The sequence below is a fragment of the Amblyomma americanum genome, chromosome 3 (assembly GCF_052857255.1).
Source record: "Amblyomma americanum isolate KBUSLIRL-KWMA chromosome 3, ASM5285725v1, whole genome shotgun sequence".
Lineage (NCBI taxonomy): Eukaryota > Metazoa > Arthropoda > Arachnida > Ixodida > Ixodidae > Amblyomma > Amblyomma americanum.
Window position 1 is genome coordinate 194,012,189 of NC_135499.1, and position 13,831 is coordinate 194,026,019.

The 13,831-nt window shown below is 46.9% G+C and overlaps 1 protein-coding gene across 6 annotated transcripts in view; it reads left to right on the forward strand.

The window, feature by feature from the left end:
• The window catches only part of HDAC4 (histone deacetylase 4), a 256,523-nt gene that overhangs the window by 203,295 nt on the left and 39,397 nt on the right, over nucleotides 1-13,831 (forward strand). For 3 of the 6 annotated variants that reach the window (XM_077659443.1, XM_077659442.1, XM_077659446.1), the window contains 5 exons: nucleotides 6,037-6,099; nucleotides 7,274-7,470; nucleotides 8,999-9,200; nucleotides 11,374-11,488; nucleotides 13,218-13,336. In XM_077659443.1, the coding sequence (XP_077515569.1) occupies nucleotides 6,037-6,099; nucleotides 7,274-7,470; nucleotides 8,999-9,200; nucleotides 11,374-11,488; nucleotides 13,218-13,336 (696 nt within the window). The remainder of the gene's footprint in view (nucleotides 1-6,036; nucleotides 6,100-7,273; nucleotides 7,471-8,998; nucleotides 9,201-11,373; nucleotides 11,489-13,217; nucleotides 13,337-13,831) is intronic. The other 3 variants (XM_077659445.1, XM_077659444.1, XM_077659447.1) reach the window with 1 other exon arrangement.

Below are 13,831 nucleotides of genomic sequence, written 5' to 3' on the forward strand. Positions count from 1 at the left end.
TGCGCAGCTTACTTCTCTCGAGCGAAATAACCGTTTCGTCGCAGGTTCTCCTGCCATCTCGTTCTGTTGTGCGCATGTTAATAATAATAATTGGTTTTTCGGGGAAAGGAAATGGCGCAGTATCTGTCTCATATATCTTTGGACACCTGAACCGCGCCGTAAGGGAAGGGATAAAGGAGGGAGTGAAAGAAGAAAGGAAGAAGAGGTGCCGTAGTGGAGGGCTCCGGAATAATTTCGACCACTTGGGGATCTTCAACGTGCACTGACATCGCACAGCACACGGGCGCCTTAGCGTTTTTCCTCCATAAAAACGCAGCCGCCGCGGTCGGGTTCGAACCCGGGAACTCCGGATCAGTAGTCGAGCGCCATAACCAGTGCGCCTGTTCACTTCTGGCGACAGTGCATTTCACGACCGGGACATCCTGGTACTTACGGCTACCGGCGGAAGTGGCGTCGTTTCCTCTCTACACGATCAGGCCGGAAGCAAGGCGCAGAGAAGAGATAGCGGCTCATGCCGAGTTTAATACTTGGCTCTATTCCTTTTGCGCAAGGCAGAAATAACTTTTGACGGAGGAAGTTTAGCGTGAATTCGTCCGGGTTGCCGTGATTGATGGCTTCGGCGTCGACTCGGTTCATTTCTTGCGACACGGTGTGCTTGTCTGGGTGCACGAGGCAAGCGAGCGGTGAATACGCCGTCTCGGTTTCATTCATCGCAACTGCAACGCAGACGTGTTTGTAATATATTTACCATAGATACTCTAAACCTTCGTGCAGAAGAAAGAGAAGAATAATGACGGGATGATCAATACGTCAAGCACGAGACAGTCGGGTAAGATCCGTGTTGACGCGACTAGTCGCCCGAAGGCAAATTTCCCTCCCTCTTTTCTTTACGACACTTTTGAACGGTCTCATGCGGCATTCCCGCCGCGTCCCCGGAGAAGCGCGGCCGCTCCCGCACAAAAGGACGCCTGTCGACAACAACCAACCTGGCTCGTGCGCGCCCGTCGTGAGGCAACGTCGAAAGACTGAGCGCAGACTGCTGATTAATGTCATCTATCGAGCTATATGCGGCCGGGCGGCCTTCAGCCGGGGGCTATTCTTGGCTTCTCGCGCGACACGCAACACAGGCTGTGAGAGCCAGCCTGTTTGTGTAGGTGGGCGGGTGGCAGTCCATGCGTGCCTGCCCCCTCCCCCCCAGTAATGGGTAGCAGTAGTAGTAGTGCCGTTGGCGAGCGAGCTCAGTGCCTCCCGCTCGCTATGTGCGGACCGGATGCGTAGGCGTGCGCTCTGTCGCCGGCGGGGAACCGAGGGCTCCTCTTTTGAAACGCGTCGGTGTTGTAGCGGTAGCAGTGGGACCCTTTCCCCTGCCATCCTTCCTTCCCCCTCACACACCGTCGGCCCGCTTCGGAAAGGCCGATAGCAGATCGATATGCGTGCGGCTCTCTCCCATCAGTCATTTTACTGTTTTGTATGTTTTTTTTTTCCTCTCTTCGGGTCTCTTGCGGATACGTGTGTGCCGGCGCGAGCGCCTCTGCAGCGCGGCCGGGCTTTGCCATTGTAGCGTGGGCGTTCCGTTTACTGCGGCCCTGCTATATTTAGGCTCACCCTTGGGTCGCCTGCTCGCGCCCGGGCGCGCTGTACCGAGTACGACTTTTAACGAGCGACGGCGTTCCCTTCTCGTATCCGTTCTGTCCTTCGTTCGTGAGCGCGCGATTGAACCGCGCATGCGCGGCGCGGAGGCGGCAGCGCAGCAGTAGCGAAGAGCGCGCGACGAGTTAACTCCGCCGACCAATGGAGGCGCTCGGCTCCAAGGTCACGCTGTTGCTAAATCGGACGCGCTGTGATTGGGCCACGTGCGGTGCGCGTTTCAAAATAAAAGGACTCCACCACCACCGCCGCTGCCCGAGAGCCTTCCCGCTCTCTTCTTTTTTTTTAATGGTTCCTTCGCCCTCGCGCATTTCCATACGTTTGTGTACACTTCGTTTGGCGCGCACGCATTCTTTCTCCCTCTATTCTCCGCTTGTAGCGACAGCGCAGCGACCGTTACTGTGGAAGTTGTTTTTCTGCCGCCCGGGTGGTATTGTGCTTCAGCTCGGACGTCGAGGGATATTCATGGCCTTTTTGTGTGCCTCGGAGAGATAATGTTCGGCCGTGTTGCGACGCTAGCATTGCACAATATGCTTCCAGATCTTTCTTCGGCAAGGGGGGGGGGGGGGGGTAACAGCAATGCTTGTGAGTCGCACGCCTGTATCTCGAATCCAGAATAATACAAAACATGTCACGGATGGCGTACGAACTCTCCTTTGTCCGCTGCGCTGTTTATTCGCCGTCTTGTTCGGTGCTGGGACGGAGAAAGCAGGTCGAAGCGAAAAAGCGCAGGTGGACGCGAGCGAATGCTGTTGCCCCCTGCATCGATCACTGTCGGACGGGCCGCCGCATTGCTTACGGCACACGCGCGCATTTATCTGCGCCTTTTTACGCGGCTAGGGACGCGGGGTTGAGTGTCAACGTGAGCGGCAGTCGTTTTCTGAATGGGCCATTCTCCGCTGTCAGCAAAAAGAGAAACAATCGTCATTGTTTCGCTGGGCTCTCTCTGTTGGCTGTACTTCGACAAGCTTTGTAGTGGTTGGAAGGTGTCTCCAAGGTACAAAAATGGCGCGTCGTTTGAATAGACTGCTTGGTGGACGGCGTATCTTTATTTCATTTTCAGACACCCTGGCGCTTAATTGTTTTTGTTATGGCCATGGTAGATCTGGTCTTCTTTATAAAAACGCACATTGTTTCTTAACCTGCTGCTCAGCTTTTAGACTGCTGAAGCACCACGTTTCGTATCGGTAACTTGTTATACATAGTTACCGGTTCGTGCACATAGCGAGTTGTCTTTTGTGTGCAAGTGTTTGTGGTGAGTGAAGGAGCTGTACAGTAGTCATAGCTATATAATCCACTTTCGCATCGGCGCACAGCTTCCGTGGCTGTGGCGAGTATGGCTATATTGCTATAGCGTTGAATGCACGCTCGGCAGCAACCCCTGGGGTGTGAGAACGAAATTCGCATTGGTCGATGACGATGTGACCAATTAACGAGGAGCATGCCGTCACACCAAGAACGACCACGTGACTACCTCCGTTGAGTGTGACGTCACATGGAATTGAAATTGATTAAGACATCACATAAATTGTGGTTATAAGGGCGCAAGATGTAGCAAACGTCATTATCTCATGTAAGCATGTAACGTTAATTAATTGCGCCGAAAATAAAATTGGAATGAGATTGCAGTCGAACTCGGGACCCTTAATTGGGTTGCGAGTCAGGCAAATTTGTCACAGAGGCCTTGTGTCTCGTGGCGAATAAAAAATTGTTAAAAAAATTGTTAATAAAAGCAAAATAGAGTAAAAATGAAAAAGCACCCTTAAGGCGGAGCTTAAGTGTCCCCTGAATTGTTTAACTGCAGGATCTGCGTTAACACATTTGAAACCAAAAATTTGCACGTTGGCGCACTGCGGGCTTTGTCCCTGCAAACTTGGCCAGGCTACCATACGTGTCGTATTATCTTCGACATCTTCAAAAAAGTTTTTAAATGCCATATCTTATCGGGATCTAGATGAGGTCGTGAAAGAAGCTAGCAACGGGCCTGTGGGTCGCCTGGATACTTCATCCAGAATGGGAATCTCTCTTTTCACAGCCACCGTCCAATTCAGGCGCGAGCGCTCGTCAAGCATATTGGCGGTCACCTCCTCCTCCCCTCGGGCCCGCTCTCATCCGCTGCCGTCACTCGTTGCGTAGTCATGGTCGACTCACTTTGCCGCCACTTACAATTTCAATCTAGTGAACACTAGCCCTGTTTACATGAATGCGACACGAGTCGACTTCAGTCCACTTTTTGAGGGGAAGTGCAAAAACGTCGAGGAAGAGAGTAGAGGACGAGTCAAGCCTTTCCTTCTCAAAACCTGCTCTTTCCCTCAAAAAAGGGGACTGGAGTCGACTTCTGTCGCACTCATGTAAACGCGGCCTGTAGCCTAGCTGTCTTTGGCAGCAGCGAGTTCAGCGTGCGATGCACCGAACTCCAGAGGGCTGCCTCGTTCTAGTATCTGTATCTGGATCCCTTCTTCGGAGTACACCCACTCTCCCCCCTCCCCTCCGCTTTCTTCCTCGTCGTCACGTGCTCCATCTCCGTGGCAGGCTCGTTTCCCAGAACCCGGGGCGCGAGCGTCCAAGATCCCGAAAAAAGCCCTCTCGTATTGATTGGCGGCTGCAGCAGCGGCAGCGCAATGGGGGGAGCAGCCTCGTCGTCTCCGGTGGGGGAGGGATAGCTCGGAGAAGCTCGATCACCCGCCCGGGCGGCGTGTTTACCCCGGGCCGCTCTCAAAACACCGGGACGAGAGGGATGAGGAAGGAGAGGGAGGGGGTGGCTGCCGCGTTTTCACTGCTTTCACTTGGCCGCGTGGGAGGTGGCTCTTTGTGACACCCACGGCTCCTCGCGCCGCGGGTGTGCGTGCGTGTATGGTGAGCGCGGTTTCGTCACTCGCGGCGACGAACGCCTCGGCGCGTAATTTTTTCCGCGCCCACGTGTTCCACTCTCCAGAAACTTTTACCAATACAGCGAACACTCAAGATGGGTGGGAAGCAAGTGTAGATTGATGCTGTAGGCATAGACGTGCACAGAGGGGAGGGGGGCGCAAATTTTCTGCCCTATTGTTTCCATGCTACCCAAAAAGACTTCATGGGGCACTACCACGAACTTCAGCCCCCCTCCCCGGAATAGAGAGTTACCTGCGCACGCTTATACCTCTGGGCATGGATAGGGTGCGAGAGAAAATCAGCATCATTAATTCGTAGCAAGACATTTTATTTTCTTGTTTTTCAAACTATGCACGTGGTAGCTAATCGCAACGAACTTCACAAAAGTCGTTCCATGTTTTTTCAACTGTGCATGTAAGAAAAAAGATAATTCGCGAGAGTCAAGAAATTGCCTTAAAAGAACAGTGCATCAGTTCGGCTCGGCACACGTCAGAAAGAGCCATGAAGTACGTGACACCAACGAGGATTAACATCCCCAGACAGTTAGAATATGCGGTAATGGGATCCTGTGATCCAGCTTATCAATGGTATTTGGTCTGAGAGAGGGAGTGCATGGGGCCCTCTCTCGTGTAAGGATTAGGAGGTGGGGGAAATAACGGGAAAATTGTTTCTTTGGGGACAGGAAATGGCGCAGTATCTGTCTCACATATCGGCGGACACGTGAACCGCGCCGTAAGGGAAGGGATGCAGCACAGATATCGCGGTCACTTTTCAGTCTCGGGAGAGAGCGGAAAACATTTTTTCATTCTTCTCCCTCCTTTATCCCTTTTTTTACGGCGTGGTTCAGGTGTCCGCCGATATGTGAGACAGATTCTGCGCCATTTCCTTTCCCCCAAACCAATTATTATTATTATTATTATTATTATTATTATTATTATTATTATTATTATTATTATTATTATTCCTCGCTCATAACGGGTGGAGAAAAGGCGGTTCTTTTTATTTTCATTACGTCGCCCGCCAAGGTAGTTTTTCCACAAGGACACAATGTGTGCAGTGAAGCTAACCTCGACGATGTCTACGCTGTCGGCCGTTTCTACCCCGTGCGAGTCGCAGTTCTCCTTTCCACTCTCGCCTTCTGTTCTCCTAGCGGCGTGATACGACGCCGCTAGGAAGAGTGTGACGTGCGGAATGGAGAGAGGTGGCAGTGGCGTGCGTGCATGTGTGCGCGTATCAAGCTGAGGCTGCCTTGGTGTTTTGGAGTTGGGCCTTCCCGCAGGCTGTGTCAGTGAAAGTCGCGAGGGGAAAATTTTTTTAAAGAGTGCATTTTAATCGAGTACAAGATTTGTTACCTTTCTGCATGCACCCTTTGATGCCTCCAGTACATGTTACAGTGAGCCCGAACAGCGACTTCCATGTCCCATTCAAGTTTGGTGCCATTAGAACACGTGCAAGTGTGCATGTAAACTGAAAAATGGAAATTGCCTGTGCTTAATAAATTTCATCTCTTTCTCACAGAAAACCTGGGAACCCATCATACTATGGAAATAAATCCTCCATACAGCAACCTTCAGAGAAAAGGTAAGTAGATGGTGAAAATCGTGGCTGTTCGCACTTTTTTGTTTTTTTTTTTCAGCTGGTCAAGCCCCTTTCTTTTATCTTTTCAATGCATGTGACCTACTTGTAGTTTTGTATTATGCAACACATCTAAATTTAATTGCCAGAACCTCTATCAATATTATGTTACCTGTACAGGACGAGAGCCGTTAAAGATCTTCGACTTAATTCTTTTGTATTAGAAGCTGTGATGTTTCTTCAAAGCTCTTCTAGTGAATCAAATGTAAGCACAACAGACTTGATTACAACAGATGCCAAACTCATGTCGTTATTCCTTTACATTCATTGCTGTATAAGATGTGGCAGCTTGTGCAAAGCCCCACAACCTTTTGAATGCTTCCTTGTCTTATATGTCATGGTAGCTCTACATGTAGTTATATCTTGCATGTGCATTAGTTGTCAAAGCTGTGCTAGTTATTAGGTGCTGCAAGGTATGGCGGGACCTTGAATCATTGTGATGAATGCCGCGGGGTCCACTGCTTCACTTTGCCTGTGGTATAAACACAAAAGCCTACTGGACATTCACATGTATTATGTGTTTCTTGCATCCTGCGCTAGCTATCTTTTTGCATGACATTTCCTATTCTCCTCTTCCACTGCAGAGTATAATGTTGGAAGCATGCTTCTCTAGCTAATTTCCTCATATTTAAGCATGAAACACTTTATAGTGGCATACTGTAGGTTTTAAGAACTGAATTTAGCAAAAACAAAGCTAGTGTCCTGGTGAAACAAAATCTAGACAACCACTAGCTGGACCATCAGAGGCAATGCTAAATTTTGTTCTGAAAGTTGGTGTCGTACCAACTGGCCTGGAGTAGAAGCTTAATGTACAAAACAGTTTTAAAAGGCTACGTTGCACCAGCCTCAGTCACAACACTCACTGGCCACTGCTGCCACCATGGTGCCGTTACTGTGTAAGACTGGAAGCCCTGACAAAAGCATGGCAGTGACATTTGACATAAAGCCACAGAGTTTCTTCACAAAGCAGCAGGGAGCATTGAGTTCCCTCTGCAGACATGTCATGCTTGCAAGCATTGTGACAAGATAAGGCTGTGAAATTTGTTCCTTCTCCCCAAGACCTGCCTGTTTGGATCCGCATGCAAATGTGTGTGTGTTTGTGCACATGTATGCAATGCAGACCAGCATGGCGTGATGGGCTTCCTGGGTGGGCTCCCCTCGCTGCCAGGTGGCTCCCAGCCGTTGCACCAGCCACAGCCACAGCACCCATTGGCAGCCACCGCCAGTGTTCAGCCGGGTGCAGCTGGGGACTTGCAGCAGCAGCAGGAGCACCTGCAGTTCCAGCAGCAACTCCTGCAGCTGAAGCAGGAGCAGCAGGTACGTGCGATTTGCAAGAAGGACCAGTGCTCGGCTTGTCTTGGCACATAGCACTTGTGAAGAGTTCCTGGGACGCTCATTGTGCAACCTAAGCAGGCGTCAAGCTGTGCTGTGAGGAAGTGAGAATCCTGTTGCGTTCCGAAACTGTGAAAGATTTAGCCAGTAAAGGGGGGCTCCCTGTCCTCCTTACTGCTGAAGGGTCTTGCCATGGGTTGGTATACCTTCATTTCTTTTCTTTTTTGTGCGAAAGCACTACTTCACGAGGTCAAACAGTCTCACCAAGTTTTGTGTGAAGCTTGACCTTGAGGGTGACCTTGGCCAAACCATAAATAAGTAAATAAACAAATAAAACAAACACTGCCGTGGGTGGGATTCGAACCCGCGCCGGTGTGAACAGATCAGCTTTGCTGGCCACTTAACAACAGCGCTATGTTACTGCCACAGCCGATCATGCCTCATGTTAAACTGCAACACACACTCACGTTGTGCATTGCACATTGTCGTTTTCATCAACTAATACTACTATGGAACTAATATGCCATCTAAGCCAAACGAGCTAAACACATGTTTTCACACATCTGCTCAGTTTAACTGCGTTAAAACCCTTCCACATTTTTTTTTTTCAGTCCCACCGTAGTATTTGTGTATAGTGTCTAAACAGTACCACTAGGTAATCCTTGTCACCATCCAAAGCTTCCAGCTTGCGCATTTGGTGCTGGTCTTATGCATTGTAAAGTACCGTGCTTTGCTAGGTGAAGTGAGGCGGTTTTCTACTTTAGGCTTGTGAGAGCATAGCAGGACATACTAAATAGGAGACTGTGAAGTCATTTTTGGCAGTGCTGAAGCGGGGCCTCTCTATATTCAAGCTTTGCTTGACGCTGCATGGTTTCTCAACACTGGTCACTTCCTGAGCTGTGCTAAGCAGTCCCAGTGGCTTGCATTCACATCATCAGAGTGCTTTGATGCATTGCTGCCACAGGTTTTTTAATTTCTAGAGCAAAAGGGAAAGCAAGCTAAATTAACCGTATTTATATTCCTTTGTAAGACAGTTTTGGAATGGAGTACAAAAATATAGAAAATACATCTAGCACCTTCAAAATAGTCATAATATGCTACTCTGCACTGCATGATTAATGGGACATGCACACAGAACTGTGATTTTGGTACTCATTTTGCACACACATTACGTACCTACCTTATAACCTACCTTGTTATTGTCTGGCTGCTGAGCCCACGGTCACACAATTAAAACCAAATTGTGGGGAACGCATTTTGAAAGGGGATGCGATATGCCGAAACAGCTGGCGCGTGCTACTTGATGTCCATGTATGTTCAAGAACTCCAGGCGTATGAATATAATTTTCAGCTCTCCATCATGATGGCCCCTGTGTAGCTTCAGGGAGTCGTGCACCTCTGTGGTGCTGTTGCATTTGACACGAGTGTTATCTCTGATGTTCTGGCGAGCTGGAAGAACGATACTAGGGACAATAGTGTGAGTTCATATTATGTGCTCCTTGCAATGCTGCAGGTGCAGCAGCAGTTACTGCTTCAGCACTACCAGCGGCAGCAACAGCAGCTGGCGCAGGAGCATGAGAAGCAGCTGCAGGAACGCATCAAAGAATACCTCGAACATCAGCGCCAGATCCAGGAAGAACACAAGCTTGAGCGCGAGCGCATTGAAAAGGACCGCCAGCTAGACCAGCTTCGCAAGAAGGACAAGCATGAGCAAAGTAAGCATCAGTGTTTGTTTTCCTCTCCTTTATTAACTGTTCTCTAGCGCTCTGTGCTCACAGGCCACATTCAGTTGTCTTCCACCCTCTACCTCTCCTTAAGCTCACAAATAACTAGGCTTCGCAGCAGCCTCTGTGTTTGCTTACCTTTCATTGCAGAACAATGGCCGACATCATTGTTCTCAGATATCAATTGCCGTTACTCTGGTTTGGATTTTTTTTACTTTTTTCAGACTTATGCTATTTTGAAATAGATATTGGAGTTATACTGCATTGGTCTTTCATTTTGCAGAAGTAAGCAGAGTTGGGTGAGTTAGCATTGGATACTCCACAACAGCACAAAAGATGGAGATGGAAAAAGGTAGACACAAGCAGTGGTCACTGCGACACAGAGTAGAAAGTGAATTCTTAAAGAAACATATAGAGAATTATAAAAGGAAGTTGTGTGCAAAAGGGAAGGATGAATCAATCGGGCAGAGTGAGGTTTGTATTCATGACACTGTGGAAGCTCTGGACTGCGCCTAAAGTGTCATAAGCAAACTTGTCATATTCTTGGTCCAAGTTTTGCTGGTGGATTTACTGTCCCCAATTAAAGCAGGTATGTGTGGTTTGAAATATGCCTATGAAATTCTCATATATTTCAGTCTGAAATAATGTAAGGTATTGTTTTGGTCACGCATGGTGTAGATTGTCAGGAAAGGCAGCAAAATAGTTGAAAATTTATTTAATGATAGCAAAATTAAGAAAGCCACTAATTCTTTTCAATTGCTTCCCTTATAGGAAGAATATCTTTGGTCCCGCTGCTTGTTGCATAGTGCAATTCAGATCTGTTGGTTTTAGCTTACCTAAAGTTTACTTTGGGCTGTAAGCTGCTCAGAACAGACAGTGTCTTCTTGACTTAGGTGGTTGATATTCAGTAGTGAGTGGCATAGAGGACATAATATTCACATCTGCTAATTTTTCATGCCAAGTTCTTAACTGTAAAGCCCTCTTGTCTCACTTTGCCTTTTGCCCAAAATAGAAAGTGCTTAGGATTAAGGGACTGCTGCAAATATTGGTCTTCAGTCTACAGTAGCTGCATATCTTGCTGCCTAGTCACTGCTTTCTGTGGACAGAGTCCTTTATCTGCTTTTGTTGGGGCGAGTCATTGGAAGTGTTTGTTTGGACAGCGGAACAGATGATTACCATGGTGTGACCTTCTTGTTTAAAGCCAGAGCACAGAGCGAAAGCAGGAAGCCGTAGCCTCTGTTGTCAGCACTTGTTCTGGGAAACAAGCGCTAACAGCAGGATTGGTTCCTGCTCCCTCCCAGTGTGCTGTTTTTATCAGTGGGGCATGTGCAGCGGGCAAGCCACATGCTTGCTGCTGCCACACAGTTGGTGCCATGCCCACGACACGTCGGATCGCATCGCGTGCCTGCGCCAGGTTTCTATTTTGAATGAATGAAATCAGCTTCTCGTGTTTTCTCGAGAACGTACCTCCTCCCATCGTGTGAGAAGAGATGCCTGGCACAGATGGAGAGCAAGCGTAGAGGTAGGTAGCAAGTTGCATAATCTTGCTCACCTCTCGGACGGTTCCTGAAAAACGAGCCAAGCAGCCGTCGGTGCTTCTTGATTTAGTGCTGGCATGCACACTAGCCTGCGCAACTTTCCAATGGAAGCTCTGGTGGTCCGTGGAATGGAATGGCGTAAAAATAGTTACAAGCATAGCTTTTTTTTTTTTTTCTGTCTGTGGATGAATGTGCATGATGGTGGTTGTGACATTGACTTTTCAGGGCAGGTTTGTGTTCTAGGCGATCTCTCTGGTGTACGACTATAAAATGGTTCTCCAGTGGTGTCGGATTATAAAATGGAAGTCTGACACCACTGGAGAACTATGATCCCCACCTGTTTATTCTCACTGCAGGCACCATTGTGAAGCAAGTCAACATGTTCTAGTGTTGCATTGAAATTCCATTTATCCAAATTGCCTTGTTTAGCTATACTTGAAAAGTGAACATGTAGTTGAAAAGCAAATTCGTAACTTTACAGGGTGTAGTAGCGAATGTGAAGTGAAAAAATCTGCGTGAAAAGTTTGTGCCAAAAATTTTTTTTTGTTGTTGTTCACTTTTGTGGACTGTAGCTATTGCACGTACTGGCATCCCTTCAATGCATTCCTTCAATTCCTTCAATGCAGGTGCTGTGGCATCATCTGAGGTGAAGCAAAGGCTACAGGAATTTGTCCTGAACAAGAAACAGCGGGAAGCAGCAGCCAACAATGCCAACACATCTCCACCAAACTTCAGAAATTGGTGAGCTCCAGGTTCCCTTTCACCGCCCTCAACTTTGTGCATATAGTAAGCTTGAACCAGAGCTTTTCAGGCTGCCACAACAGGTGCTGCAGTCAGTATTTTGATGGCTGCTGCAACCACATTTTTATGAGCAAGCTTCTGAACCTGCAGTGTTGCATACATTTGGGAATAGTGACTGTTGCCTAAGCATAGATGCAAGAATATTGAATTGGGTTCAGGAAATAGAGTAGTCGTGCCACTCAGCTTGTGCCATGTACAATGTTTGGTAGTGGTATTCAGCTCGAAGGTACACTTTTTCAATACATTTGGCTCTAATGCTTGACAAACCTGGGTGGATTCTCTGCTCTTCTATGCATCTTCTTGGCACACATAGGCCGGATTCAAATGGGAACACTATTAACCATTATTTCTCATGTGTGTAGTATCACATATATATGTATCTGGCTGGAGAATATATGATTTGCAGGGTTGTTTACAGTGAAACATGAACCATGCTTGTTGCTTGCATTCAGCTAGCGTCAAAGAATGAAAAATTATGTTCTGTCTATAGGTATTCTAGAATGAATCCAATTCATGTAGTGCTTTCCAGAATGAGTTGGATTTACTGCTCCTCTATGCTTGTCCAAAAAATGCGCCAGTTTGACCGTGCTTATTGCTCCACTTGGCTAGTTAATAGAGAGATAGTATCCATGCATAAACACCGCATACAAGTTAGAATTGATAACATCTGCCTGTTTATTTAGTATAGAATAGCGTGTCCGTGCTATATATAGCAGATTATTGATAAAGGGCATTTGAAGCTAGGCGTGCAGCTTTAAATCGAGTGGCTTTGTCGCGGCCACAACACAATTGGCATGATTGGTTGCTAACACAGAATCTCATTCAGAAACAGTTGCGTAACACTACCATCTGTTTGCCTTTGCTTTGATTTGAAAATGGATTTTAAGATAGCAGCAGCTACTTTTAGCTTTTGCAACATGAAAAGGGCCTTGCTTTCCTTTGTTTCAATATTTGCTTGCGTGTGAAGAAGCATTGTCAGATGGTACAGAAAGAGTTGGGTTTTCAGCTTTCTCCGACCTTTGAGTGGTAATTGTCAGCTGTAAATTATCACCTTTCGGAGCTTGAGATAAACTTGCTGCACATAATCAGGCCCTAGGCAGTCTTGTCTCATGGGGCATTGTGTAGCTTAGGCCTTGACGACCATTGGAATCTAAAATGCAGTGAGGTAGACTGGCATTTTATAAGCCGCTAGAAGTATTTTATTTGTTTCCATTATTTATGTCACTGCACTCACATGCTGTATATAAAGAAAAAGTAGAAGAGCTATTGCAGAGATTAAAGATGGAATAAAAAAAATTGAGCTTGCTAGCTGGACCAGTAGTCATTGCGGAGGAAATTGATGCTATAAAGTGAAAACACTGCAGGCATAGAAAAAAGTACAAAAATGCAATTTGAGGATTTGCTTAGCTGAATTTCAAACTTGTCCCTCATGCACCCTTGGCTTATTTGCATTCATATCTCGTGGAGAAACCATATTTTTATTCTATTTAACAATGCCTATAGCACTGATACTTGCCTGATACATTTGGCACGGATATCTAAAACAACTTTGCACTAAAGTTCTGGCTGCAAATCGTTCTTGATTACACTCAAGCTAAGCAGTGCTGAATTCTGTGTTTGCCGTAGCTAGCATAGCAACCCGTAGTTATGTTGCTGCACTTCTGCGCAGGTCCAGGCAACGTTCATCTCTGGATCAAGCTTCGCCTCCTTCAACAAGCGCTGTTTCGCCTCAGTGCAGACATCTGCTTCTGGGGAAGTACGACGACGATTTCCCACTCCGGAAAACGGGTAAGTTGCACGCTTCTGCTTTCATGCATGGTGCATATATGCTGTGATGTTCTTAATAGCATCAATTACTGTGACATTTTTTTTCTTCATTGCTTATGTCACACTTCGACCTAACAACCAGCAAGAAATGTTGAGCAGATGCAATCATTCTGCAGGCAACCTTCTGCACTGAAGATTATTTTTGATAGATTCATCATTAATCTTATCATCTGACAAAGAAAGTAAAAAGCGAATACCTTCACAATGTTTTGTGCATCTTTAAGCTGTTTCATACATAATGCATTTTGACATTGAAAAGGTAGTTCTTAGTGATATCATGAATAGTTGAATGGCCTAAAACATCAGACATGTTTATGCAGTTGTCTCATGTAAAACTGAAGCAGTCAGTGCACAAATTTTGATAGTTAATATGTGCTACCTTTAAGAGCAGTTGTAATTAAATCTGTTGTAAGTTTCACACTTGTGGTAAATATAGATCATGAGCTGTCATGTGTA